Source organism: Perca fluviatilis, chromosome 22 (genome assembly GCF_010015445.1).
Source record: "Perca fluviatilis chromosome 22, GENO_Pfluv_1.0, whole genome shotgun sequence".
Lineage (NCBI taxonomy): Eukaryota > Metazoa > Chordata > Actinopteri > Perciformes > Percidae > Perca > Perca fluviatilis.
The window spans coordinates 13,742,892-13,768,857 of NC_053133.1; the positions used below are offsets into that span (position 1 = coordinate 13,742,892).

General features: G+C 39.8%; 3 protein-coding genes and 1 non-coding gene across 6 annotated transcripts in view; 3 read left to right on the forward strand and 1 right to left on the reverse strand.

Moving 5' to 3' along the window:
* Positions 1–627: 627 nt before the first annotated feature.
* On the forward strand, positions 628–701 carry trnat-agu. The gene has a single exon. It is a non-coding gene; the product is annotated as a tRNA-Thr (tRNA).
* Positions 702–1,328: 627 nt separating this feature from the next.
* Positions 1,329–4,506, forward strand: cmbl (carboxymethylenebutenolidase homolog (Pseudomonas)). Its single transcript, XM_039789770.1, has 6 exons — positions 1,329–1,483; positions 2,612–2,829; positions 2,985–3,092; positions 3,402–3,544; positions 3,697–3,788; positions 4,017–4,506. Exons 2-6 carry the CDS (start codon positions 2,615–2,617, stop codon positions 4,194–4,196), a joined length of 738 nt encoding a protein of 245 aa, XP_039645704.1. The 5' UTR covers positions 1,329–1,483; positions 2,612–2,614; the 3' UTR covers positions 4,197–4,506.
* Positions 4,507–4,661: 155 nt separating this feature from the next.
* Positions 4,662–10,092, reverse strand: cct5 (chaperonin containing TCP1, subunit 5 (epsilon)). The gene is made up of 11 exons (XM_039789768.1): positions 9,847–10,092; positions 9,377–9,437; positions 8,793–8,957; positions 8,056–8,254; positions 7,074–7,266; positions 6,218–6,367; positions 6,009–6,128; positions 5,647–5,832; positions 5,409–5,546; positions 5,064–5,244; positions 4,662–4,952 (listed from the first exon to the last, which is right to left on the reverse strand). Exons 1-11 carry the CDS (start codon positions 9,949–9,951, stop codon positions 4,825–4,827), a joined length of 1,626 nt encoding a protein of 541 aa, XP_039645702.1. The 5' UTR covers positions 9,952–10,092; the 3' UTR covers positions 4,662–4,824.
* Positions 10,093–10,164: 72 nt separating this feature from the next.
* The window catches only part of mtrr (5-methyltetrahydrofolate-homocysteine methyltransferase reductase), a 27,696-nt gene continuing 11,894 nt past the window's right edge, over positions 10,165–25,966 (forward strand). The window contains exons 1-12 of one of the 3 annotated variants that reach the window (XM_039789766.1): positions 10,165–10,374; positions 10,913–11,057; positions 11,269–11,422; positions 11,590–11,707; positions 11,808–12,324; positions 12,403–12,516; positions 12,604–12,760; positions 12,924–13,012; positions 15,508–15,688; positions 21,898–21,940; positions 24,265–24,445; positions 25,237–25,355. In XM_039789766.1, coding sequence (XP_039645700.1) covers positions 10,337–10,374; positions 10,913–11,057; positions 11,269–11,422; positions 11,590–11,707; positions 11,808–12,324; positions 12,403–12,516; positions 12,604–12,760; positions 12,924–13,012; positions 15,508–15,688; positions 21,898–21,940; positions 24,265–24,445; positions 25,237–25,355 — 1,856 coding nt within the window. In that variant the 5' untranslated portion in view covers positions 10,165–10,336. Of the gene's footprint in view, positions 10,375–10,493; positions 10,741–10,912; positions 11,058–11,268; positions 11,423–11,589; positions 11,708–11,807; positions 12,325–12,402; positions 12,517–12,603; positions 12,761–12,923; positions 13,013–15,507; positions 15,689–21,897; positions 21,941–24,264; positions 24,446–25,236; positions 25,356–25,966 lie in introns of those variants that run through there. The other 2 variants (XM_039789767.1, XM_039789765.1) reach the window with 2 other exon arrangements.

Sequence of the window (25,966 nt, forward strand, 5' to 3'; positions counted from 1 at the left end):
TTCCTAAAAAAAGGATATCAAATATCTATCCGTGTTGAACAGCGACATCTGGATGTTACTTGAACCAACAACTTTAACATTAGACTTGCACCTCTGAACAGCTAGACCCAGCCAATTCTGGGTTGAATGTCGTGAATTAATAAGACCTAAGTTTGCATATCTAGCTAGGCCTAATAAGGTTTATCTGTGAGAAATGCTTAGCCTACATTGGTTTGGGTATTTTATTAGCCTACTACAATTAGCCTATATAATATCTAATGTCAATCGTTAAATTATCGTGTTATGATCTCCTTAATTACTTTCAATTTTATTTATTTAATTTTGCATTAAAACTGTCTATTTTAAACACTTTAAACGCAACGGGATTCACGTATTCAGCAGGCTTTTCATTCTCAATTAAATGTTAGTTAATAATTTACTTTTACTTAAACCCAAACCTCGCCTCTTTCTCTTAACCCTAACTATTTAATCCATATGATGTTTAAAAAGAAGAACAAGTATGTGAATGAGAATTATTTATAAGCGAAACACGATATTTTGTTAAAACAAAACTATAATGACGTAAGTGATCATTACATGTGGCCTTGGATGAAAGTCTCCTGAACTGCCAGGCCACTACACACCACCGGCGCCGTGGCTTAGATGGTTAAAGCGCCTGTCTAGTAAACAGGAGATCCTGGGTTCGAATCCCAGCGGTGCCTTTTAAGAGGCATTTCTGAGATACTTGAATGATTACAAAACTTGTTAAAACCATAGACTGTATACAATCTTCGTTCTCTTAATACATTCATGTATAAAATAGGTAAAAACATGAGGGATGTTTCTGTGCTTGTATGACGCTTTCAAACATGTTGGTACCGAAGAGAAGGTCGTATATCTTGACTGCATGAATTCACTAGAACACAACACACAAAAATGGAGAAGACAAAATGATGATCTAAAATGCATATACGCTGCAGTATTTAAGATTATTTAAGGGCAAAAGCTACAAAATATCAAAATGACTGAACTTATTTTTTAGGTCAAACTTTTAGGTCACGATTGCGTTAACACTCTCACGAAAATAGATGGGTATATTTGACTGTTTTCTAGGTTTCTGTAAAAGGAACCATTTACGTTTCACACACAGAAGAATCTTACAATTTTAATTGATAGATGGCTTATTCAGGTTGTAGGCTACCCGAAAAATGTCAAGTAGTTGACAAAATAATTTGACCATATTTTTTAAATATAATTATCAGCTACAACAGGATATTTGCAAAAGAGAGCAATGACATTTTATTTTAGTGCTATTAATTATTACAGTTGAAATGTACAGCTTTTATTTTGAAGGTCATGACTGATAGATAAGAATCTTGGTCCAACCCACAGACTGTGTAAACAGCTCCCACCGCTTACGACCGACTCTGGCTGCAACTTTTAACCTTAGCCTCACATAGGCCTACATTACATTACCTTCATCGCAAAATCGGAAATCAACACGGTATGTATACATGTATTTATGTATATAATATTTATGATGCCATTGTACAGCATGTGCCAAAACATGTTCTTGATAAAGGACAATAAAGTATCTAGGCCTATCTATGTCTCGGATCTATGAAAATTGATTTACAAAGGCACCGATGTAAACATTCTTTTGTATGAGGCTAAGAAGAAAGCTAGGGAAATGCTTAAGGTATTTGTGCAAAATGCTTTGTCATTGTTTTGAGTGGTGCACTGGGTCAAAAAAAAGTTTAAAAAAGACAAAACCCGCAGTAAGTAAAAATAAACCAATAATAATGGAGCGTCGGAGGAGTCACCACTGGCCAGCCTGTACCTCCCCACTCCAGGCATTACCAATCAAAGGCTGTTAAATCCATCGCCTACACACAAAAAAACACAACTGTCCAGCTCCAGCATACTTAAAATGAACGTCCATGACCATGGTATTACTTCCAGAGTACCTGGGACTTTTAGACTACCAAACTAATTCCATGGACTTCATAAGTATGGTCCTTGTATTTATTTTTTATTCTTACTGCTTTTATAATCATGTTAAAGGTCCCATGGCATGAACATTTCACTTTATGAGTTTTTTTTAACATCAATATGAGTTCCCCCAGCCTGCCTATGGTCCCCCAGTGGCTAGAAATGGCAATAGGTGTGAGGTCATATTATGAGGTCATAAGGAGCAAGGTTACCTCCCCTTTCTCTGCCAAAAAATATTTAGCCCACCCATGAGAGAGAGACATCATGGCTTTCAAACTAGCAAAGTGGCAGTTGGTCAAGGCCACACACCCCCTCTCCACCTTGCCCCCTCCCCCCCTCTCTCTCCTCCTCAATAGCTACATACACAGAAATGGCACATCCTAAGGAAAGCTCATTGTGGGACAGGCTCTAGTGGCTGTAATTCTGCACCAAGGCTGAATTTTGGGAAAGAGACTTCAGATACAGTATTAGGGGACCACTAAGGTCTATATAAAAGCATCCAAAGAGCACCATGTCATGGTACCTTTAAGGTGTCTAAAGCACATGACAGATAACTTACATTTTAGTTTAGGTGTCCATTCACCCTGCTGCCCCCCTTTCTAGCTGACGTTCTATCTGTCTTTCTGCTCCTGTCTGTCAGCAAATGGCAAATGAAGCCAAGCCATGCCCCTGCCATATTGGTGATCTGATGGAGTACGAAGGGCTCGGCCAGGAGATCCAGATACAGCACATCAAAGCTTATGTAGTGAAACCATCTGCTGCAACTAACAAGGCCATCATTGTGATACAGGACATCTACGGGTGGCAGCTTCCCAACACAAGATACATGGCTGATATGCTGGCTGCCAATGGATACATGTGAGCAGAAATCAATATACCGTACATAGGCTAACAGACAAGAGTGGAGAGTGATATCCATATATGTGCTTCTAAAACCAAGTACAGGACATATTCTGTATATAACTTGGTTAGTTAACAATGTTTCTGTTTCTTCCATTGTTTGCTCTGAGCAGTGCTGTTTGTCCAGACTTCTTTGCTGGAAAGGAGCCGTGGAGTTCATCACACGACTGGTCCACTTTTCAGGAGTGGCTTCAAGACAAATTGCCAACAAACATAAAGAAGTAACTGAAAGCCTGTCTTTACTTTATCATGCAGCCAATATCCCATTGTATCTAGCTGAAGTAGCATTTAATGGTGTGTTTTGGTGAGTAGCTTTGTAGTGACTCCCATGATAGTCACAGGACAGTGTACAGGCCAGTGTCTGACTGTCCCGGGACACTCCTCAGGACACTAATAACAGAACAGGACAGTTTTTGCTGCCACTGCTGCTGTATGATCTGGTGATTTATAAGGCCTGCTGATTACATGCATTTATTCTTTTGTTGTGTGCATTAGTTATGACATTTTGGTCAAAATTATTTTCTTCTCAGAGAGGTGGATGCAGTGCTGAGGTACCTGATGGAGCATTGTGAGGCCAAACACATTGGAGCACTGGGCTTCTGCTGGGGAGGGGTTGCCACACATTACATCAGCCTGCAGTATCCAGATGTCAAAGCAGGAGTGTCAGCCTACGGTATGTGTCACAGTTCACTTTGTCACCTGTGGCAAAGATCTGCTCTTCCCAAATCCATAACAGTATTATAAATCAGCGATCCTTGTTCATAAAAGTTGCCGTATGGTTGCTGTACAGTGATTTTTAGGATTGGCTTATTTGTTCCTGGGCAGGGATCGTCCGTGAAACCGAGAACAGATATAAGCTGAGGAGTCCTACACTGTTCATCTTTGGGGAGAAAGATGACGTTATCCCACTGGACCAGGTTAGTACACATGCAGTATTGTCTTCAGGATAATAGTGATGGTATAACCTGCCTGATGCTGCACCCTGGTACTACAGCACCAAATGGTGTCCTTAAAGCAACATCAGTAGGTCTTTAAGATACACAAGAAATGTAACATTTTAGTACAAATAAAAGCAGAAATGAAACAAACTTTTATAATTATATATAGCCACTGACAACCGGTGCTTATATCCTTTTGAATGTCAGGTGCATGCCCTTGAAGCAAAGCTGAAGGAGGATTGCAAAGTGGATTACCAGGTAAAGATCTTTCCTGGTCAGACTCATGGGTTTGTCCATCGCAAGAGAGAGGACATCAACCCTGCAGACAAACCCAGCATCCTGGAGGCCAGAACAGACATGCTAAACTGGTTCAACAAATACCTTTAAATGGGAAGTTTAGAAGAGTAATTAACACGGGGAATCATTTACACACAGCACTACAAATGTAAAATGTAGAGGTACCATTTACAGCGACCTGTAGTCAGTTATAGTTAGCCATAATTTTTGTATGATTAGTAACATTCCAGTTTCCCAGTTGTTTTATTTTGGAGGTCTGGATGTTCATGTATGGACCGGTGGATACTGAGGATGTTAATAAAATGTGAATTTTATTTAAGCACTTTTACAAAAATAATATGGATGCAGTATGTTTTGATAATGTAAAACAATCATCAAATAAAATATACAGAATGTGGTATGTGGATTGCACTACTTACCTATCAGCTTGCCAAATTTAAGTGTAAATATATTTTGTAAAGACATGTAATGTACACCTGACATGAACACAAAGATTTTTTTTTTTTGTCTGGTTCAATAGTGGGGGCTCGAAATCAAAACCATAGAGTCTGGAAATGTCAACGGACCAACATTTTAATGGTGACTTTGATACTACAACAGCTTGAACATTTTGTATCAAATGATAAATAGCAATATGCAGTGCGGTTTGGACGTGGTGCTCGGGAAGTGCCTTAACCTCTAGAACAGCCCCGAAATCTTTAAGTGTTCCAGGAGGCCTTCAGTCCTCGCTCTCTCCTGGGCTTCGGATGTCGTCGATCTTTAGGATCATCTTGACTACCTGAGTAGCCAGCGAGATCTGCTGTTTCTTGCCAATCAGGGTCTCAACCACATGTTGCTGCTTCATGTCTGTGAAGAAGAAGGAAGAAAATAAATAAAAAAAAAGGCATTCAATAATCATGTGGTCTTGTTTTGACATTTAAGTGCGATGTTACCATTGTCCGACAGTTCCTTCCTTACCATTGGTGTTGTTGCGCAGACAGTCGATGCCGAGGAAGGGGTTGTTCTCTTTGACCTGTCTGGCTCGGACCTCTGTCATGGTCTGGATTGGGTTATAGCCACTGTTCTCAGCCAGCGCCATGGGGATTACCTCCAGAGCATCAGCAAACGACCTCATGGCATACTGCTCCAATGATGGGCACTAGAAAGGTGAGGAGCAGAAATAAAAATGATCAGAGCAGCAAGAGAAACGACAAAAAGTGTGCCAAACATTTACTCTAAATTCTATAAAAAAAAAAAAAGGAATACCATATTTAAATTTAGCTCAGTTCTGAAAGTGGGTTCTGTGGGTTTTAGTCATCTCACCTTCTCTGCAGCCTGGTTGACAGCCAGAGCACATGCAATCTCTGAAGCTCCTCCTCCATACACAATACGGTTGTCTCTGACCAGATTGCGAATTACACACAAAGCATCATGGAGAGCGCGCTTGGCCTCTTCAACGATCTAATGGGATAGGTGAAATAAAGGTGAACCAAGACGGATAGAATAACATAAATTGGTATGATAATTGAACTTTAGAGTACAAGTCTCATTTTGTGCTTACCATTTTGTTGCCTCCGCGGATGAAAATTGTCACGGCCCTGGTGTTTTTGCACTCCTGGATAACCAACATGCGATCCTTTGTAGTGCCAAAGGTGATCTCCTTCACCACACCGGCTGTGCCGAGCTTCTCTGGTGTCAACTCAGAGAACCTTGGCACGATGCGGCCTCCTGTGGCTATGGCAATCAACTGCAGAGGAATCACAATCGACAAGATAACACAAACTAAGTACTTTATGCTCATCAGCACCATATGGCCATAACATGGGAATACATGATTGATCTAAGTGATAAAGGGCGTGGAAATATTATGTTCAAAAGTAACTTCACATCAAGGGGTTCTATCACGTGACAAACTTATCTCACCTCGATCTCAGGCCCTCCGACCCAGCGCACGGCTGGCAGCTCATTCTGCAGCAGAAGGTGGTTGGCTTCATCATCAAAGCCCCACTGGCAAATGGCCAGGTTGGCACCATTGCTTTTGATCTTAAAAGAGAAATACGAGTTCACTTTTTGAACACGTGCCAAAGTAGATTAGAATTCAGTTTTAGTACCGTAGATGCTGCAGCGCTTACCTGTTTGATCATCTCTTCAAACTTGTCCTTTTCATATTTCTGAAGAGCTTTGTAGTCCTCCACACAGGTCACATCCAACTTATGTTTGGTCTTCGGCTTAGGTGGCTCAAATGGGCAGGTAAGGATAGCCATTTTAACATCTTTCAGGACCTGAGTGGGAACAAGGAATAATTGATGTCAGCATCATTGTCTTAGTGGTGACAAAAAAAATGCAATAGAACTTGTAGTGTTTGGCTGCAGCATTGTAAAGATAATAAAGTGCCCTTATGAGTTGTAAGTCATACACCACATGTAGCTTTTTACTGTTTGTGTCTAACATTTTATTAAATCTCTATGTAAATACATGCTTTCAGTAATTAGAGTCACATTTAACTACTTGCCATTTCTTTCAACAATCCCTAAATTATCTCCTTAAAAAATGATTAAATACTGGGATATTTTGTAATAGATGAGACTTTTTTTTGGTACAACTAAGAAGATTAGACAGTTTACCATTACATTTCCTTTTAACATTTCAACAGTTCTGATCAAGTTGTTGTTTCAAAAAGGTTTTTACTATTACCAACATGGAATAGGTTGTAAAGGGCAGGGAGTGAGTGAATGCATCTTTACTTTTCAGCAGTAGGCTAATTTGCTTTATGAGCCAGAGGTCCCTAGCAAATTTACAGCCAATTACAACCACCCACTGACATTAGAGATGGGTTACGAGCTAGCACTAACACTGATCTCATGGCCTCACAGACATACACATTCAATTTGTCCTTATGCACCGTCAACTACTTGATTTCATGTGATCAAAGAAAAAACGGATATAGAGCCGATGACACCTGAGAGTGATAATCCCCAAAGTTTGTACCTTGGGCATCTGAGGGTGGCTAAACTCTTTGTCAACTATGACTCCCTTGATGAGCTGTGTGTCCTCCAGCTTGCCTCCCACTTTTCCCTCCATCTTGATGAGCTCAAAGTCTACGTCCTTTCTCTCCATGTCGGCCACAGTGAGGATGGCATTCACTGCAATCTCTGCCATCTGTCTGTGACACCGGTTGATACTGAAAGACAACAGTATTACAACATTACAGTACAAATCTTATTCATTTATTTTTCAGCTCCTACTTTGTGAGCCCGTCTGTGCGTAATGTAGTTTTTCCTGCCTGCATTTACGACTTGTAATGTTAAGACAGCCAATCACCAGCATTATTAGATCTTGGTAGAAGCATTTTGCATGCTTACTGGCTCACTGACGCAGTTGAGATTTACGTCTTAGGTATTGACTGCAGATGTAAATTAGCCTGAGGCTAACTCTGGTACAATGCATCAAATGGTAAAATGTATGTTTAAAATTGTACATTATCCATAATAAATAAAAAACAAAAATAAAAAAGGAAGCATTTTTCGATGCTTGATACTAAGGAGGCAATTTGGTTGGTGCCTACAAAGTATCAAATTTGGTGCTCAGCACTACCGATAAAAATGTATCTTGCAACGAAAGAGATAGGATAAGAAATGTTTATGAGTGAAAACATGATTTAATAGTTGCGTTTTACACCTGAAGTACCAAATAGTCAAGAGGGAAATGTACACTCAGTCGGCAGTTTATTGGGTTAATCTAGCCAATGCAACAATCCTGCAATAAATCCTCCGGTTATGAAGGTTACAAACAAAGGTTTTGTTATAAATGTTGCACACAGGTGCTGATTTAACTGTATGGTCATTTTGGAGGCTGTAGGCTGCGGTGCTGTTGAACTGTATTGTGTTATACTAAGGAGGTGTTTCTAATATTTTGTCTCATTTATATAATGAACATTATAAACTTAACAAAAACAACACTCAAGACTCACATTTTGGATCCCAGTGTTGTCATGGCGGTCTCAATGAGCGGTTCTGTGTTGTTGGGATCGCACAGTAGGGTTTCAGCAATTCTGTCAAGCTCTTCGATGGCAATGCGTGCGGCCTGGTCATAACCGTCAGAGACCCTGATGGGGTGGATTCCACGGTCCAGCAGCTGCTCCGCCTGCTCCAGCAGAGCCCCAGCCAGCACTGAGGAGGAAGAGGAAAATACAGTAAGACAATAATACCAACAATAGCTGGAATATGCATGAAATATGTCAGGCTGTCTTGATCAGAGCTGCAGCAATCATGCTGATGTCAAATACACTATGTAAAATCTAATTAGCATATTCCTAATGCACACTGTTCCTTTTGATATGGCTGCAGGATGCTAAAAGGTTTCAGTGCATTTATGATCAAGCCGACCTCAATGCATCGGCTATGACTGGCGTTGACAGAAACTTGTGAATACAGTGTTGTTTATATTGTAGCACAACATTAAAGACAAAGTACCTGGATAAAATGCAGTCATACAAAATCCTTCTGCTTTTAGAGAGGGAGTGGCCTGGACCATATACATTTATCCTCTACAGTAAGTTATTCTGTTCAGACCTTTTCAGTAACACAAACACAAAAACTTTTAATGCCAGAGTCATCTACATTAGAACCACTAGAACACCCAGTCGAACTGTATAAATCCAGGTCTACAGCAAAATCACCCTAGACCCCTTATCTTCTTATTCCATACCGACAACTCCAGTGGTTCCATCTCCAATCTCATCATCCTGGGACTTGGAGAGTTCCACCATAAGCTTGGCAATCTGGTGGTCCACATCCATCATGCTGAGAATAGTGGCTCCATCGTTGGTGACAGTCACCTCTCCATCCCTGTCAACCATCATCTTGTCAAGACCTGAATGCAAAAATGGTTTAGGAGAAGTGTGATCTTAGCCAAAGAATTTCAACAGCAGTCAAAATTTTATGAGGGAGGGATACCAAACTTACAACGTAGTCTAATGTGTAATGTTACTTGTGTTACACAGAAGCCTAGCATAGGGCTGCGACCATAGAAATAAAATTGTATCATTTTATTTATGTGGCTGTGACGTATGGATTTTTTTATTACCTCGGTGAAAAAGCAACGCATCCATGCGGTTGGCATTTATGATAATATTGCATACCATGCATTCTTGTAACTTTCACCAGCAAAAATAATGAAAAAAAAAAGGAGGCGATGACTTGCGGTTATCGTCACAACGCTAGCCTAGCATCTGCGCACTCATCCAGCCATCGCGAATGATTATCTGTAACTACATTAGTTTATATACTCACCGTTAGGTCCCAAAGATGTCCTAAGCGTTGACGCAACTGCCTTGCCTGCCATAATATGAGACTGCAAAAAACAAAAACAATTTCATGTCAGCTCACATTTTAAATAAGATCGTATTATCTATGCTGAAGGCATATTGAAGTTGCCATGTGCGAAAAAGAGTTTCAAATTTCATATACAAATGATATCTATCAAATATGACTATTTGGGCACAGCCCTGCAACACGCACCGCCTTAAAGAAAGCACATGGGCCTCAATGTTAGCATGACTAGCTAATCCTTTGGATACTATTCTGTTGCTATTGCACCAACAGCTCATCTTGCCAGTCGAGTATATGATTAAACATCATAGCCTTGTATATCAACACATATCTTGTTGGTTTAACGTACCCAACGTCATGCAACTAACAGCAAATTAGCAAATTGCTAACCAACACGCCACATTTGTGCTGCGTTAGCTAGCCCATTGTACCTTCAGTGCGTCAATGCCCGTTAACCGTGTCTTCGTGTCCTGGTCTTTAATGATGATGAAAGGCCTCCCATAATCATCGAAAGCCAGTTGCCCAAAAGAGGACATGTTGACTGAGGGATAAGGACACTTTGAAAGTGTCCAACTGATAAAATAAAGAGTTTTTACGATGGAAACCTGGAGTGTGGCTGAACTGAAAGCCGCACGAGTCTACCGGCGACTTCTGGAAGGCTCCACGGGTGGGGAGGGCGGAACCAAGTAGCTTTCAGTGTGTCTTATTACACATTTGAACACGCCTTTACTCAGAATGACAACACACAATCAACTGAACTGTTTTGAAATGATTCTGAAAAACAATGTCTAGCTTTTCATACAGAATAATTAAATGTTTAAACGGAAAAGATCTTATTTTGTATTTTGGTTTCTTCCAATCACGTTCAAACCTCAGTCTGTTTCCTAATCTCGCGTGAATAACAGATACACTAAAAATTCCATGAGGACTGGGTTGATTTCAACAGCTGGTTTGAAAAGGTAGAAAATATATCTTCCGAGAACTTCACACAGCCTTTATACCCGGTTCTAACAATATTTAAGTATCTGTACTTTGTTTTTTATAAGGGATACGTTTAGCTCGAAAATAAGGATCGAATGTTGGGTTACGTTTAGTTATTAGCTAGTTGGCAGTTTTTAGCTGCTAACGTTTGTCTAAAATGTTGCGTTTGATTTAGCATTAGATATGAGACAAGATAAATGAAATACCCGAATCCACGTGCTACATTAAAAACTGACGCAACGTCCGGGTACTTTATGGTGGTGTTCAGGGCTGTTGCGGTTCACAGCGTTGCGAAGGCTGTTATGTGGCACCTTGTCTGTTACCTGTCAAAATGTGCAGTGTAGGTAAGATGAGATATCCATGAAAATACAGCTCGACAATTAAATATTAGATTTGTAATCACCCCAACAGTGGTTGCGTGGACTTACTCGACCTTGGTTTGTCTTGCACATTTATTTCTGTGCCTCTCAAATGTTTTTCAATCTAAAAATTGCTTTGTTTTTCTGGATTCTCTAGCATGCCCTGTGAAGTGAAGCCTCGGTTTGTGGTTCTTTACGGGTCTCAGAAGGGCCAAGCCGAGTCCCTAGCAGAAGGAGTAGCTGAGGTGGCAGAGGAGCATGGACTAGTCGCTGAGCTCAGTTGCTTGAGCCAAAATGAGAAGGTAGCTATTGCACATTATAAGAGCTTTACATGAAACAGAGCTGTTAAAGTCCCTCTTCTACTGCATGGCTGCTGACACACAATAACCAATCAATAATATCTTAGTAAATGTGATGTCTGTTGCTTGATGCATTTGTGGATATTATTGTAATGAATTTTCACATTGATTAGTGGAAACCCCACTCACTGAATAATCATATAACTGGTTCCAGTACAATTTGGAGAAAGAGAATGCCCCAGTGGTCTTTATTGTGTCTACTACTGGAGATGGGGAACCGCCAGACAATGCCCTCCAATTTGTAAAGCGCATCAAGAAGAAAACCCTCTCCACTGACCACTATAAACACCTTCGCTATGCACTTTTAGGTAAATTCTTTGAAGGTCTGGTAGATCATTTTGCAGTTATTATGGTGAACTTGATTTGCAAAACATATCTGTGCAAATCATTACAATGCAGAGCACTGCACAGTGTTTACTCTCTGACTAGTTGCTGGCTTGAGACATCTTCATCTGTGATCCTCTGTCTGCTCCAGCTTTAGGAGACACAAATTATGCAAATTTCTGCAACTGTGGGAAGACAATTGAGCGTCGTCTACAGGAACTTGGAGCCAAACAATTCTATGCAACAGGATATGCAGATGATGGTGTAGGGTAAGTTCTGTAGTATTGACATCCAGCTTTCAGCATTTGGCCTTTAACCTACCCACTCTCTTTCTCTTGTTTTCATTTTTGTGGACTTTGTTCTCTCCAGGCTAGAGGTGGTTGTGGACCCCTGGCTTGAAGGACTGTGGAAAGCAATCAAAGGAGCCTTATCCAACATGGATTCTGATAGGACTGGTTACTTGAAAGCAGAAGCAGATGATTCACCAAAGGAAGCTCCTGATTCAACTATACCAGATGTCCAACTAAACCTCTTGAGCATAACTGACCACCAGAGCTGCGAGTCGATCAGAGAATCTGTAGAAACTGTCTCCAAATTTGCAACTGCTGCTTCATCTTTGGCTTCTGCTACACCGACTGCCGTTTCTGATCTCAGGCCAGCTTTTCCTGCAGGGAGCCCTGGGTTGGCACCCCAGTCTCGTGGTACTGCCAGTGTTTCTACATCCGCACCGGAGACACAGGCCGGCGATGCTGGAGTTCCCCATGTTGCATTGGCAGCCTCACTGACGCACTCCCTGCCGCCGCTGTCGGAGTCCTCTCTTAATGTTCCAGCTCTGCCTTCTCCCTACCTCGATGTTTCTCTTCAGGAGGTGGATACTGTGGAACAGGTGAGGAACGATGCTGCTGATAAAGCCAGTATTTGTGTCCTGTTTCACCCTTTTTATCTCATAAATGTTTTCTTTCAGATTATAGGACCGTTAAACAAAGAGACGCTCCACGAGGTTCCCATCTCCAGGGCAGTTAAGATGACCAGAGGAGATTCAGTCAAGATGGCCCTTCTCTTAGAACTGGACATATCTGTAAGCTTTTGAACATTTTCTAAATGTGCAGTATGAGTTTAGATTTAATTGCAGTTTGGACTTACGATTCATCTTTTTCATTCTAAGGCTCACCCGATGATGACCTATCATCCAGGGGATTCGTTTGATGTGTTATGCCCAAACAGGGCCGCTGAGGTTGAGGACATGCTCCACAGATTGGGCCTTCATGACCGGAGGAACCACCAAGTACACATTTCTCTACGTAAAGACACTAAGAAAAAAGGTAAAGTGTGCTTGTCAAATGATTTTAACATGTACTCTTGGAAAGAACATTGTAACATTGGACTTACCAAAGATTACGCAGCACTGACAACAAAATGATTCAGTGATGATGTGACATTCATACCTATGATAATTCCCAAATGTTCTTTCCTCCCTGGTTATAGGTGCCCAGGTGCCATCCTACATTTCCCACAACATTTCTCTGCTGTACCTGCTCACATGGTGTCTGGAGATCAGAAGTGTTCCTAAGAAGGTACTGCATGTCCTGACATTGTTCTATGTCTTGTAAATTGCATTGGCCAAGCTACTTTCTCATGTGACAGACTAGAACAACACATACGATATCAGCATAATAACAAGAGTGAAGACTTGTGTGTCATGTTTTCTCCAGCTAGAGCTTGCTGCTTTTATTTGTGTGATCAAAGCTGGGAGAAAAGTATATTATATTTCATGAAGAAGTGACATATTTTGACACAGGTGCTTCATTTTATTTTAGATTTTACTTACTGAACAGGCAAATGGGTGCTCAAATAGTCTATGTCTAGACCCAAAACATTTGCATGGGTCCATAGATTGGTTTGACAAGTTCAAGCAAGGTTAGGCCTGAGGCTTAAACAACTATTAGACTTGCCTGGTCCTCTGTGGCGGAGAGTAACACAGCTGGCGTGTGGAAATGTCAAATAGCCACTATTACTAAACACCATTACCGTAGTGACTTGTCTACCTACCTGCACTTCTTGTCTAATTTCCATCTCTCAAGGTATTTACACCCTTGTTTTTACTGCGTAGTTAAATTCATTATTTAATAAAAACATTATAGTCTAACCAAAATGAAAACCATTTATTTCCCTCTGGCATGAGCTGCATCAGTAGTTTACTGCTCCTTGTAAACACTGAGCACACTGAATGACAAAAGGAAATTGCAACAATGTAATTGCTTCTTTAATAATACAATATTTTAAGTATTGCTTAGCATTCAGCATTGTTTAAAGCACAAAATGACACAGCGCTTAAAACACATTATTGCCTATATAATGATTAGGGGTGTGCAAAAAAATCGATTCACATTCGTATCGCCATTCAAGCTCTACCAATTAAAAATCGATTCATAGAATTCCAAAAATCGATTCATATTTTTTTTTTTTTTTTTAAATTGTATGTCTACTGCAATCACATGGGAAAAGTAACTACATTTACATACTGTGACTTTTTAAACATTTTTTTATCAAGAATCGTTTTTGAATTGAATCTTGAGCCTAAAAATCAATATCGAATCGTGAAATTTTCTGAAACGTGCACCCCTAATAATGATGGCACACCGCATACTAACATTTTTTTTTAATTTTATTATTTTGTTTTTAAGATATGCTATGCAAAAAGATATTGCTTGGTCAGTATGATGAATTAAGATACATTATGGAAACATTGTTCCTGATTAACTGATTGTTTTATTAACTAAACGTTCAACTGTCTAAATTAAATTGATACTGTGTCAGAAAGATACAGTCCATAATAATTGTAAAAGCCACTATCATTTCAGTCCCCTGCTATATATATATATATATATATATATATATATATATATATATATATATATATATATATATATATATATATATATATATGACATGTGCACAAACTTACTTTCCCCTCTGTTATAAAAGGCACTAAAAAATTGATAGTTTTAGGTCAAACTGTTGTCTACACAGACGTACAAGGCTGTAAGAGTTTTATTTTACACCACCTGTCTGTGTAATCCAAGAAGTTACAACACCTGTAAGTTTTATACTTTATGATTTTTAGGATAGTGAAAGATAATCACCTCAGCCTGTTAGTAAGTACAATTCCTAATAATATTCATAACGCCATCAAATACAGAAAGCTATACGTGGCATGTCCTGGCTTGCCATTTCTGCTGAGACAAATTTTAATGTTATCACTGAAGCTCTTTTAAAGATTGTATCAGATACAGACAATGTTTTCACACTAGTCAAAGATGGCTATACAGGATGGATTGGAAGACAGGGATAATAATTATTCCAGCACTAATCTCTCCATACATGTACTCAAACTATAATAAATCACTGAAATTATACAGAACACTTAGGCATGACAATTATTCAGAAGTTGTGATTACTGTATCAGAGTGATGAATGGCTGCTGAATAAAGCAAAATCACTCTCAAAAGTTGTTCAGGAGTCTCATTTCTTTTTTGATCCTTTTTAATCCTGTAATTTGCATCTCAGCCTCCAAAGGATTAACAATAACTGATGAAATACCAGTTAAACAGCGGCTTGTCTTCTGCAAATTTAACAGTAATTGATTGCATTAATTGATTTTGATGAATTTGTTTTAGGATTAAAAGAATGCTCTTTGCCTCTGCTAATTTCTCAGTAGCTTTACAAGCATTTAAAAACTAAATTACGATTTTATGGGTGTAGAACGTGCATCATGAAAAATAAAATTGCTGTATTCCACAACTGGGGCTGGTGTCAAGGTCCACCTCTACAGTTTTCATGTAGAAAACTTAACAGAGACTTCTCTTTTTCTATGGCCTGTGTGCAGTGTGGCATTGAATCTGTCCTACTGCACTGTTAGAAAAAGTATTAAATGCCTCTTTTTTTTTCTTTTTTTTGTGTGAATATAAACCTACGTCAGAAAAACTGAAAAAGCATGACGATTGCTGCTGATGCAGGTGCAGAACAGCTTCAAGTGACTTCACATCCTGGTTTCTGTCTCTCTTTTCAGGCATTTCTCCGAGCGCTGGTGGAGCATACAGGGGACGGTGTGCAGAGGAGAAGACTGCAGGAGCTCTGCAGTAAACAAGGCGCTGCAGACTACAACCTGTATGTGAGAGATCCGAGCCTTAGCATCATGGAGCTTCTCACAGCCTTCCCATCCTGCTCGCCTCCTCTCAGCCTCCTCATAGGTCAGAGTCCCTGCTGTTGTCCTATCTCCGTCATAAGGTCCGAACTTCTCCGGGTCCATAATAATCAGGGTTTTTGGGGGTAAAAACCATCCTTGGTAGATTACATTTTACATACACACTACATATTACAAAACATGAGAACCACTCTGAAGTACAAAATCTGATCTAACATCACGATTATTTTTTATTTTATTTAGTCCCTCATGTCACAAAGCAATTAGGTACATTTCATTAGAGTTGCAAAGATTAATCGATTAGTTGTCAACTCTTAAATTAATCGTCAACTATTTTCATAATCAATTAGTCTGTTTGAGTAATTTTTTAAGACAAAAGTAAAAATTCTTTGATTCCAGCTTCTTAAATGTGAATATTTTCTAGTTTCTTCTCTCCTCTGTGACAGTAAACTGAATATCTTTGAGTTGTGGATAAAACAAGACATTTAAGGACGTCATCTTGGGCTTTTGGGAAACACTGATCCACATTTTTCACCATTTTCTGACATTTTAGACCAAACAACTAATCGAATAATCGAGAAAATAATCAACAGATTAATCGACTATGAAAATAATTGTTAGTTGCAGCCCTACATTTCATGCCTAACATTTATCCAGTGACTAATGGGAAAACAGACAATGTTCTGGCATATTTGTTTTTCAGTTTTTATTTACAAATCTATTATTATAGCACATTTTAATTAAATGCAGGCTTTCATGTTGCCTGAAGCAAATGGGAAAATTTCAGTGATTGGCATGAGATTGGGATTAGACTGCATCTGTACAAAATATCAGTGGAATCATTTCGTTCAGATGTAAGTATTTCACGTGTGAAAAGACCTCAGGTTATGTCAAGTCTGTAATTAAGTGTTTTTTTTCAACTATGCAGGTTTGTCTGTCTGGATAATTTCCATCCAGTAGGGGTCACTGTAGCCCCAGTAAAGAAAGATTTACGAGCCTAGTCTCAAGGCCGATTTTGTGAGAGCATTTACTTATACTGAATGGTCAGACAGTGTACATCCGAGGGCTCCCTAAAGGATCGACACTCATTTCCCTGTCACATTTTTAAGTCCATGTAGCTCCAATATGGTTTTTGTGTGACTATAATGGCAATATTATAGCTCATTATTCATGACCCCCTACTAATAATATTGATACTTCTTTGCTGCTGTCTGCCATCTATACCATCTCTCCTTTGAGCCAACTGTTGGTAGAAAACTAACATTTTGGGCAGTCATTCAGTATAGATCTAATTCGCTTTGACTGAAACTTACCAGACAGTGAAATTAGTTGGCTACAGCTTTACATACAAGTTGAGTTGTCCTCTAAAACAGCTGTGTCACAGCTCTTGGCCTTCCCCAATGTCAGTTATTTTAGGCCTACTTGCCAACCACAGCACCTTTTTTTTCAGTGGTGGACTGATGCAGAAATTGGGAATCGTGCCCTCGTGAAAAATGTGGCGTTGGAGGGCCTTCAGGGCAACAGCTGTTATTTGGGGGACAGGGGGCCGTTTACTGGTGATCCACTGAGCTTTGCAAGGACACAAACACGCAGGGTCAGTTTGGATCATAGGTTAATGGTCAACTCTGACTCAGTGTGTCACATTTAAAGCACATGGCTGCATTTATTTTGCACTGTTCTTGGTTCATTACCCCGACCGAAGGGGAGGTGTTTGCTGATCAGAGTTTATGCTGTTATACACTAACTATAAATAATGAGAAGAGATGCATCTAAGCCCAGATGTCTTTGCCCAAGTGCAGCCTGGGTATAAAAGTAAATGCTGGATATAAATTCAGAAAGATACCTGCTTCTCAGAGTCAGCGCTCTTGTTATATGGTCCATTGTTTCACATAGCGTGTCAGATAAAAACTTTGAGGTCATTGCTGTCCAAGAGCCTCTTTTTCAATTTACTTTACCGCAGGGCTAAAGAAAATTGTACAAGGATGAGTTTTATTCTTCTTGTTTTTATTTTTTATTGTGAACTGTGGAAGAAAGTAAAGCGAATGTGTCTGCATCCCAAAAGACCGGAGCTCCCCCTCTCTCCAAAAAAGCTTGACATTTTAAATGCATTTTCCTGGTCACAGAGAACACACTGCATATGCATGTCAGATACATTCCACTTTATTCATTTAAGGTATAATGAAATGCCAGAGAAAACCTTTAAATGGTTTTGGAAAACCATGATCTTGCAGATCTTTTTCTCAGAAGTAACTTGAATTCGGCATTTTTAGGGAAAAAAAAATTATTCTTCATGCTTTATTGCTAACAACTTCCCTTAATCTAACTGCAGCCAAAGAAACTATCCATATATCCCAAGAAGTATAACTTATGTTCAACCACATTGCTATCTTATTTTTTTTTCCCACTAAAATGATACCTCTGCATATACATTACAGCACAGAGAGACTTTTGAGATGGAATAGATTATATTGTTGTGCAGTATGATCGATGATACCCTTGAAAATGATCATTTCTGAAAACATAGTGGGGCCATGGGGACTGTATTTTTTTGGAATGGAGACCTTTTTTTTTTTTTTTTAATATATATTTTTTTAAAGATGTATTCTCAAGCCACTTACTGCAACAGAAAAAGCCACGTTGTAACCAGAGGTTTTAAAAGTGATATATCCTTTTTACCTACCAGCAGTATCATTATGGTGCAGTGATGTGAGATGATGGATTGGTTGTCCTTTGTTTCGGACATGTGCTGTCACTCTGTGATAGAAAGGCAGGAACCGGAGCCCCGCGTAGCTCCAGAGGATTGTGTTAACGTACATGATACACCGTCTGATGGAGAGGTGTGTGTTTCCTTTTGGTGCTGATGGAAAAAGATAGCAGGATATGTTGTCGTATGTGATGATTTGTCCAAACAGATTTTGTCCTTCGGGGGTTTACTTTCAGGTTTTTTTTTTTTTTTTTTTTTTGAGAGCCGTTAAACTTTTTTCTTTCCAGCTTAGTCCTAATTATTTAAACAGTTACTGTGAGTTGCATCCACAGTGCAAGCATATTGATTGAACAAAGCAAGGCCAGCCTGAAGTCTTGGCTCAGTAAGTCTAAACATTTGACAGAGAATAAGTCTTCACACATTTTTATTTCCCGATCATGCCTAACATTTGGCCCATCACATATGGGGTTATAAGACTCTGCTGTACGTATAACAAACATAAAAAATATAACAAGACATGTTCACGTCATACGTATACAAGAGAATCCATACATACATACATACATACATACATACATACATACATACATACATACATACATACATACATACATACATACATACAGGAGTAGTCTACGCGTACCACAACAACAAAAAAACACTGGTGAATGCGCACCATAACACATTAAAAAACACACAAGGGCATTCCTTCCAGGATTTCGCGGCCTTTTTTTGAGATTGTTGCGGCCCAAAATGCCTGATTTCACGGGAGCTTTTGTAAAAAAAAAAGTTGCGATAAAAGTTGCGATGTCTTTTGTATGCTTGTTGCAATGAAGTTGCAGAAGACAGTGAAAGTTGCAATTTTTTTTGTATAGTTCTTTAAAAATAAAAAGGAAACTTGTTTTGGGGAGAATAATAATTATTACTATTAATTAATTACTCTGGGCTGAGATTTCCTAGGAACCTTACCAAAAAGGCTCAGGATGCTGCAAATGTTGGTATAATATGAAAATGGCTGGTGGATTTAAGACAAAATTATTTATAGAATTAATCAAATATGAACATACATGTCACTGTCAGTGGCTTGTTGATCTTTACATTGTTAGTTAATTTCCTATCCTGGCCACACTCATACGGTTTGATAAAGTACTTATTGTGTGTGTGTGTGTGTGTGTGTGTGTGTGTGTGTGTGTGTGTGTGTGTGTGTGTGGGTGTGTGTGTGTGTGTGTGTGTGTGTGTGTGTGTGTGTGTGTGTGTGTGTGTGTGTGTGTGTGTGTGTGTGTGTGTGTGTGTGTGTGTGTGTGTGTGTGTGTGTGTGTGTGTGTCGGGGGGGAAATGGAGCAGCAGCCCCGCCCGCTGCAGAGAGCCGACAGTATTGACCCAGCAGCCGCTTCAGTGACTATATAGTGAAAACCCGTCACAGCGTACAGTGATGTTAAAATGTATACAGGTTGGCAGGATGGTCTGAAATGTTTTGCACGGTCTTTCGCTGTACGTTTTGTTGGTAAATGTGAGATGTTCGAGTCACACACGTCTCGTCTTCATATCAGAAACAAGGAAATTAATGTGACCCGTTCTCACTCCTGCTTGGTCAGTGGCTGCACGTGGGACTGCTGGGATTGTCGCGATTAATGAAAATGCGATAGGGGGCCCCGGCTGTCAATCAATATCTTCCAGGGATGCGGGCCCCTGATTGGTCCGGGCCCGTAAGCACTGCTTACCCTGCTTACCGATAGTTACGCATCTGCCTCCCAGGCTTTCTCCAAGTAACTGGCTAACTAAACTAAATTCTTTCTTTGAAAAACCAAACAAAATGACAACATTTCTTAATCATTAGTCATATTTCCAACAACGTATTTGGATGTGCATTTTGAAGTATCGCATTAGACAATGTTGATGGAAATGGAAAACAATTGAAGAAAAAAAAAAACATCCTCAAATTCGCAAAAAAGGTTTTACTCTCGCTTGAGGTGGTTTTTGCCTTTTTCAAAAAAGAGTTAATGTGCACAATGGGAGATGGAAACAGCTTTGCCGAATAAGTTGTGACGTAGCGAACGGCTCACGTGACTATAGTCCCGACATCCATCGGATGGGGGAAGGATCGGGATATGGGTCCCATCTAGTGGCCGTACAATTGTGGCACAAGGTGCGTAGTGGAGTTGCGGTGCACTCAAACACGTTGGGTAAATTGACGAATTGGTTCAGCAGCTTGAATCGTATGGCCCTGCACACAGCCTATATACAGTGGTGAACGGTTGTCTCGCTGATACCAAATGTCCAAAAATGAGTTTAGCTTCTAAACTCTAAATTTAGGTTGCAAACTACAACCATGCGTTACGTCAACTTGTGACGAAACTGCGCTTTGCGTAGTCGTTTATTTGCTCTAAACCAGTTGATGGAAACACTTATTATTCGCATTTTCTTTTTTGATACATTTTAAAAGTTTGCTTAAAATTCGCTTGACGATTAGATGGAAACATGACTATTGAGATGTCACACAGTGAACCGATCTGCTTTTCTTCTTCCAGACTGAGATACAGTACTAGTTTCAACAACATAACTCTACTGGGGCGCCCAAAGGTCTTTGTTATTTGGATAAATTATAAACCACTGTATACCATATTCATACTGTATCAGCTTACAGGAATGCAGGTTTGGTTTAGTGTCAATAGCCCACCATGCTCTCTAAAAATGAAGTGGTAGCTCTTGAGTTTGTTTTTTTTCTTTTAGAATCTGGAGGAATTTCGAAGAATGTGTAGTAGAAGGCTGCTGTTCGGGCAAGGCCAATGTTTTTGTTCAAAACCTTTCAAACTAAGTGTTTCATGCATCACCATTTAAAAAAAAAAAAAAAAACTCAAAGAGATGAAATGGACGTCAAATGTGGGGCTGTCTTGCTAACACGCCGAGCTGTTTAGGTGTCAGAGAGATTCAGAAAGAGAGGAGAGAGAAGATTTAGTCCAGCTGTTCGTCTTTCCAAGTAATTTGGCAGAAAAATGTGTTATTGTAAGGCCTCAGCTGGTACATATGGTGCAGCTTTACTTTTCCAGGTTCTTCTATCACTTTGGTGCAAATGGAGTGTAAGAGACTACATAGCAAGCACATCACGCAACTCTCAATCGCTCTTTTTTTGCCCATATCTAGTAGTTGGTGGTGGTCATAGCACAGCGAATGTCATCTCTAACTCTTATAAGTTTTCCTGATTTCTCTGACATATTCTCACGGTTGTAATGCACACTATATATTACCCAAAAGAGGGCACCTTCATGGCTGGCAATGAAATAAGGTCTGCATAAGCAATCTGTTTCCTACTGGCTCCACATCTGGACACTTGGGATTTCATAACCCTGAGTTTGTAATTTCATAAATATAGAAGTGTCCTAGAAACAAGACTGTAGCTTGGATTGGGGGTTACTGTGGATAGATTGGTAGGTAGGATGTCTCAATGGACTGAGATGACTTTCATTTATTTTGTCTGCTTTCTGTCATGGGTGTCTGTGTAACAAAATCTTAGCGGTACAGAACGGTGATTGACAGTTGTGCTTGCCTTTCAGAGCATTTGCCGAAACTGCAGCCCAGGCCTTATTCAGCAGCCAGGTAAGGTGACAGAAAAAATAAGAATGGATGTTACATTTTGTCCTGCATGAAACTGTGCCCAAATGTGGCCTATAGCATCATTAATTTGGAATAACAAGTATCCATGAGTATGTATGTATGTCTGACTTGTTCTCACCACACATGATGGTGGAGGTTTCGTAATTTCTACTGATGTCATTGGATGCGTTTCCGTATAAATTAAAACATCTGCCTGAGTTAAAGAATCCATGAAACGGACCACTTTTCCAGTGATTCTAAACCGTGTTCAGATATGGAAATAGTCGCAACAAGCTGTGAATCGACAACTGCTCTCCTTTTTTATCTTTTTACAATGCTGATGATATTTAAATTATGGCATAATAATGGCACAGTTGATTCAGATTTATTTGAAGATGGATCTCTTATGATTTACACAACTGCAACATAATAAGGAACTCTCCTCTGCTCATTTGTTTTTGGGTTATTTTTTTTTTAAATACCCCTGATTAATTCTACTCGCGAAATGTCATTTTTATGTTGGTGTTGTAAGAAGACAATATGTATATACAGTCTAACCCTCTAACTATATTTTGGAAAGCTGTTGATATTTTATCCCTGCATGTATCAAGTTCTATATTGCTAAAACCTCAATTTTGGTTATTAGATGCTACTAGACAAGACCTATATTTTGATCTCACACTATTGGCAGCTACACTGGAGATCTGCTATGTTGTCAACTCCTTCACAGTGGTGGACGGAGTTTTCAAATCATGTGGCATTTGATAGGGTTTATTATAACACCAAAGGAATATTGTCTGAATTCAGGATATATAGACCTTATAGTGATAATTATTATTGTTATTTGTGTGTGTATGTCTCTAAAGTTTGTTAGGATTCCCTGAACATTGTAGCCCATGTTGTGTGTGTGTGTGTGTGTGCTTTTGTTTAGAAGTAATTCCCTAATAAGCAATAACCAGTGATGGGTGAGAGAAACCAATGCACATATGATATGAATGGACTCTAAATATTGTGTAGACTTTAGCTAGTTGTGCTTAGTTTAAAAAGGCCCAAGCGTTCCCTCTTTTTGCCTCACTTAGCCAGTCATTGATTTGCGCTTCCTGTTAAGATATTACCCATTAGGTTTGCCTAAAAGCTTACGTGGAACATCTAACTCAATGCCCAAACATCTCTCATTAGTCAGTCACTTAGCTGCTTATGTGTGTGTATGTTTGTGGAGAGAGACAGGGAACAGACAGGAGAGACTGTGGCTGTAGTTTATCAGATGGTGCAGAGACATTAGAGGCCTGCATTATTGATGCCGTGGTCAATAGAGGTCTCTAGTGGCCCACAGGAACTGGAGAGTGAAGGATGAGAGAGGGTGAGAGTTCTTCAGCCAGCAGTGAAGACTGGAATGGAGAGGAGGGAGAGGCAGTTTTATTGAAGCAAGACAGACAGGAAGTTATTTTTTTCTCACTCTCTAGCACTATTTTCTGTCTAAAATGAAGCCGATGCCAGATCAGTTATTCCCAACCAGGGGTACTTCTATCCTTGGGGGTACTTATACTATTGTTGCCAGGGATTATGTGGAAAGATTGTGGAGTAGCTCAACTAATTTGAAAAAATGTAAATTATGATTTGATAAAAACATGTTTGTGTCAAGGAAGAAAATAATCACACAAATAGGATTACAAATTGGTGTGATATTGATATTTAGTGTAAGCCATGTAGAATAAGCTACCAGCTACAATAAGCCGACTGCACAATACCTCCCTCCAACCAATACCTACCTGAACATTTGACAGTTGTATGAAACTATTATGAAGATATTGTAACATTATCTACTTTTGTATCACATCCAGTGTAACATCCAGTTTAAAATCCATTAAAAAGATTTAGAACACAATTGGTATTGATGAAGGAGTACTTGAGCTCATCTGACAGGACTGTGGGGGTACAGGAGACAAGAAATGTTGGAAAGTACTGGTGTAAATCATGATTTTGCACATTTCAATGTCATGTAATTGTCATCACATCAAAAGTCTATGTACCCTTGTTACTTTGACCAGCTGTTGTTTTAACTAGATTTTTATAAAGGTGGTTTGTTTGATTCATTTTAGGAGCATTGTTGTCTATTCTTTTTTGAGAGTTTATCCTCCCTCGTAATGCTTATGGCTTTCTGTACCTTCTGTTCCCCCTCTGCCTCTCTTTGTATATCACTCTATTTTTCACTTAATCTCGGTGTATCTCCCTGCTTGTCACTGTCTGTATGCCTTGCACACACACTGTTGTTTTCCTCTATCTCTGTCTTCCTCTGTCTCAAACTCTCTGCGGTCCCATCTCTATAGCTCCTGTCTTAGGTACCCAGGAAAGCTGCATTTTGTCTTCAACATAGTAGAGTTCCCAGCAAGCCCTGGGCGGCCTGCGGGGAGGCGAGGCTTGTGTACCGGTTGGCTGTTTGACCTCATCAATCCTGTCCTGGTTTTTCCTGAGAAGGCTGAATCCTCCAGCAGCCCGGCTCTGCCAAAGGTAATGAGTACATTGGAAAATGGGGAGCTGAAACTAGATTGTGCAAATTTGTGAACGCTTGGTCATGGCTGATATATTTCTTGGCCCAGGCTGATAAGTCTTATTGCTCTTATTTGCCAGTACAAGTGTTCAGGTGCTGTAATAGTTGCAACCCCACACACACACACACACACACACACTCTCATCGGGACAAATTGAATACATGTACCCCTCCTGGCTAGGTTGAAATCTTGCTACAGCTTACTTTGCCGTCCCTTCTTTGTCTTTGTCTCAAGTTTTGTTTCACTAAAAATGCCAGGAGAGCTGGACTGCCCATTCTCCTTCTAATATTCTAGTTCAAGAGGTTGTTGAGTAAAATGGAAGGCAAGTGTGGAGCATAATATCAGAAAATTGTGCAGTGTCTCCTTGAAACTGCAGCACTTGAGGCATTATGAATTTAACCTGTTTTTATTACATGATTTAGGCTGCTCTGAAAACTCAATTTTGATGTGTGAGCCACAAGAAACGAACAAGCTTTGGGCTGTGTGCGTGGGTGTGGGTGGGTGGGTGGGTGGGTGTGTGTGGGTGTGGGTGGGTGGGTGGTTAATTAATAAATGTACTTAAATTAATGCAAGTAAATCTGCTCTACCACAGACTCTATGGATTCCAGTTGGAGCTCATGAGTTTTCCTATTAGTATGTCTTAGAATATTAAGTAGATCAATTAATAGATTGGTAGGCCCATAGTGGCTTTTCAGCTTTGTTGTAATTACTCTCATTATTTTAATGCTTGCTAATGGCCTCTGACCCTAGATCCATGTGAGTTTGAGACCCAACTCCTCCTTCCGGCCTCCCTCTGACCTGTCGGCACCCTTTATAATGGTCGGACCGGGGACAGGAGTTGCCCCCTTCATTGGCTTCCTTCAGCAAAGGTATGGCAAATTCGATAGCGCATTTTAATATTATTTTGCATCATAATAAGTGACATTTTTAACAAGTAAGAGAGAGGTGGTGTGTATTGAGATTCCCAGTTTGGCAAATGTCTCCTTCAAGAGGATCCAGTGCGTGCATGTTGTAATGTTCTTGATTCTGCCAATGTTATACATGTTCCAAGATATGCTGCTGAAGTAGGTCAGCTAAATGTTCATGTCAAGAATCCGAAACATGCATGTTATATGCTGATTGGTGCGCTGTGAGACACAGATTATTCCAGCTAAAATTCTGCAGTCAGTAATGAATATTCCCAATGTTCAAATGATGTTAAGTGCACATCATCTATGCATATTTTCGAGTAATCTGCAGAGACAATTAAATGAGACCACGTTCAAAGCCGATAAAAGTCGACGCCATGTACATCTCATAAGGCATAATAAATCTAGCGGCGAGGGCTGTTAACACGTCAGGGATTATTTCAGATGCTTCACTCGTCTCTACAGGAATAAATTAAGCCCTTTCAGATGCACAAGTTTATGACTCGGCCTGTAATGAAGAGCCAGGAGTCAAAGCAGCACATGGAGCGTTATTGATTTGAAAGTAAAAAGTC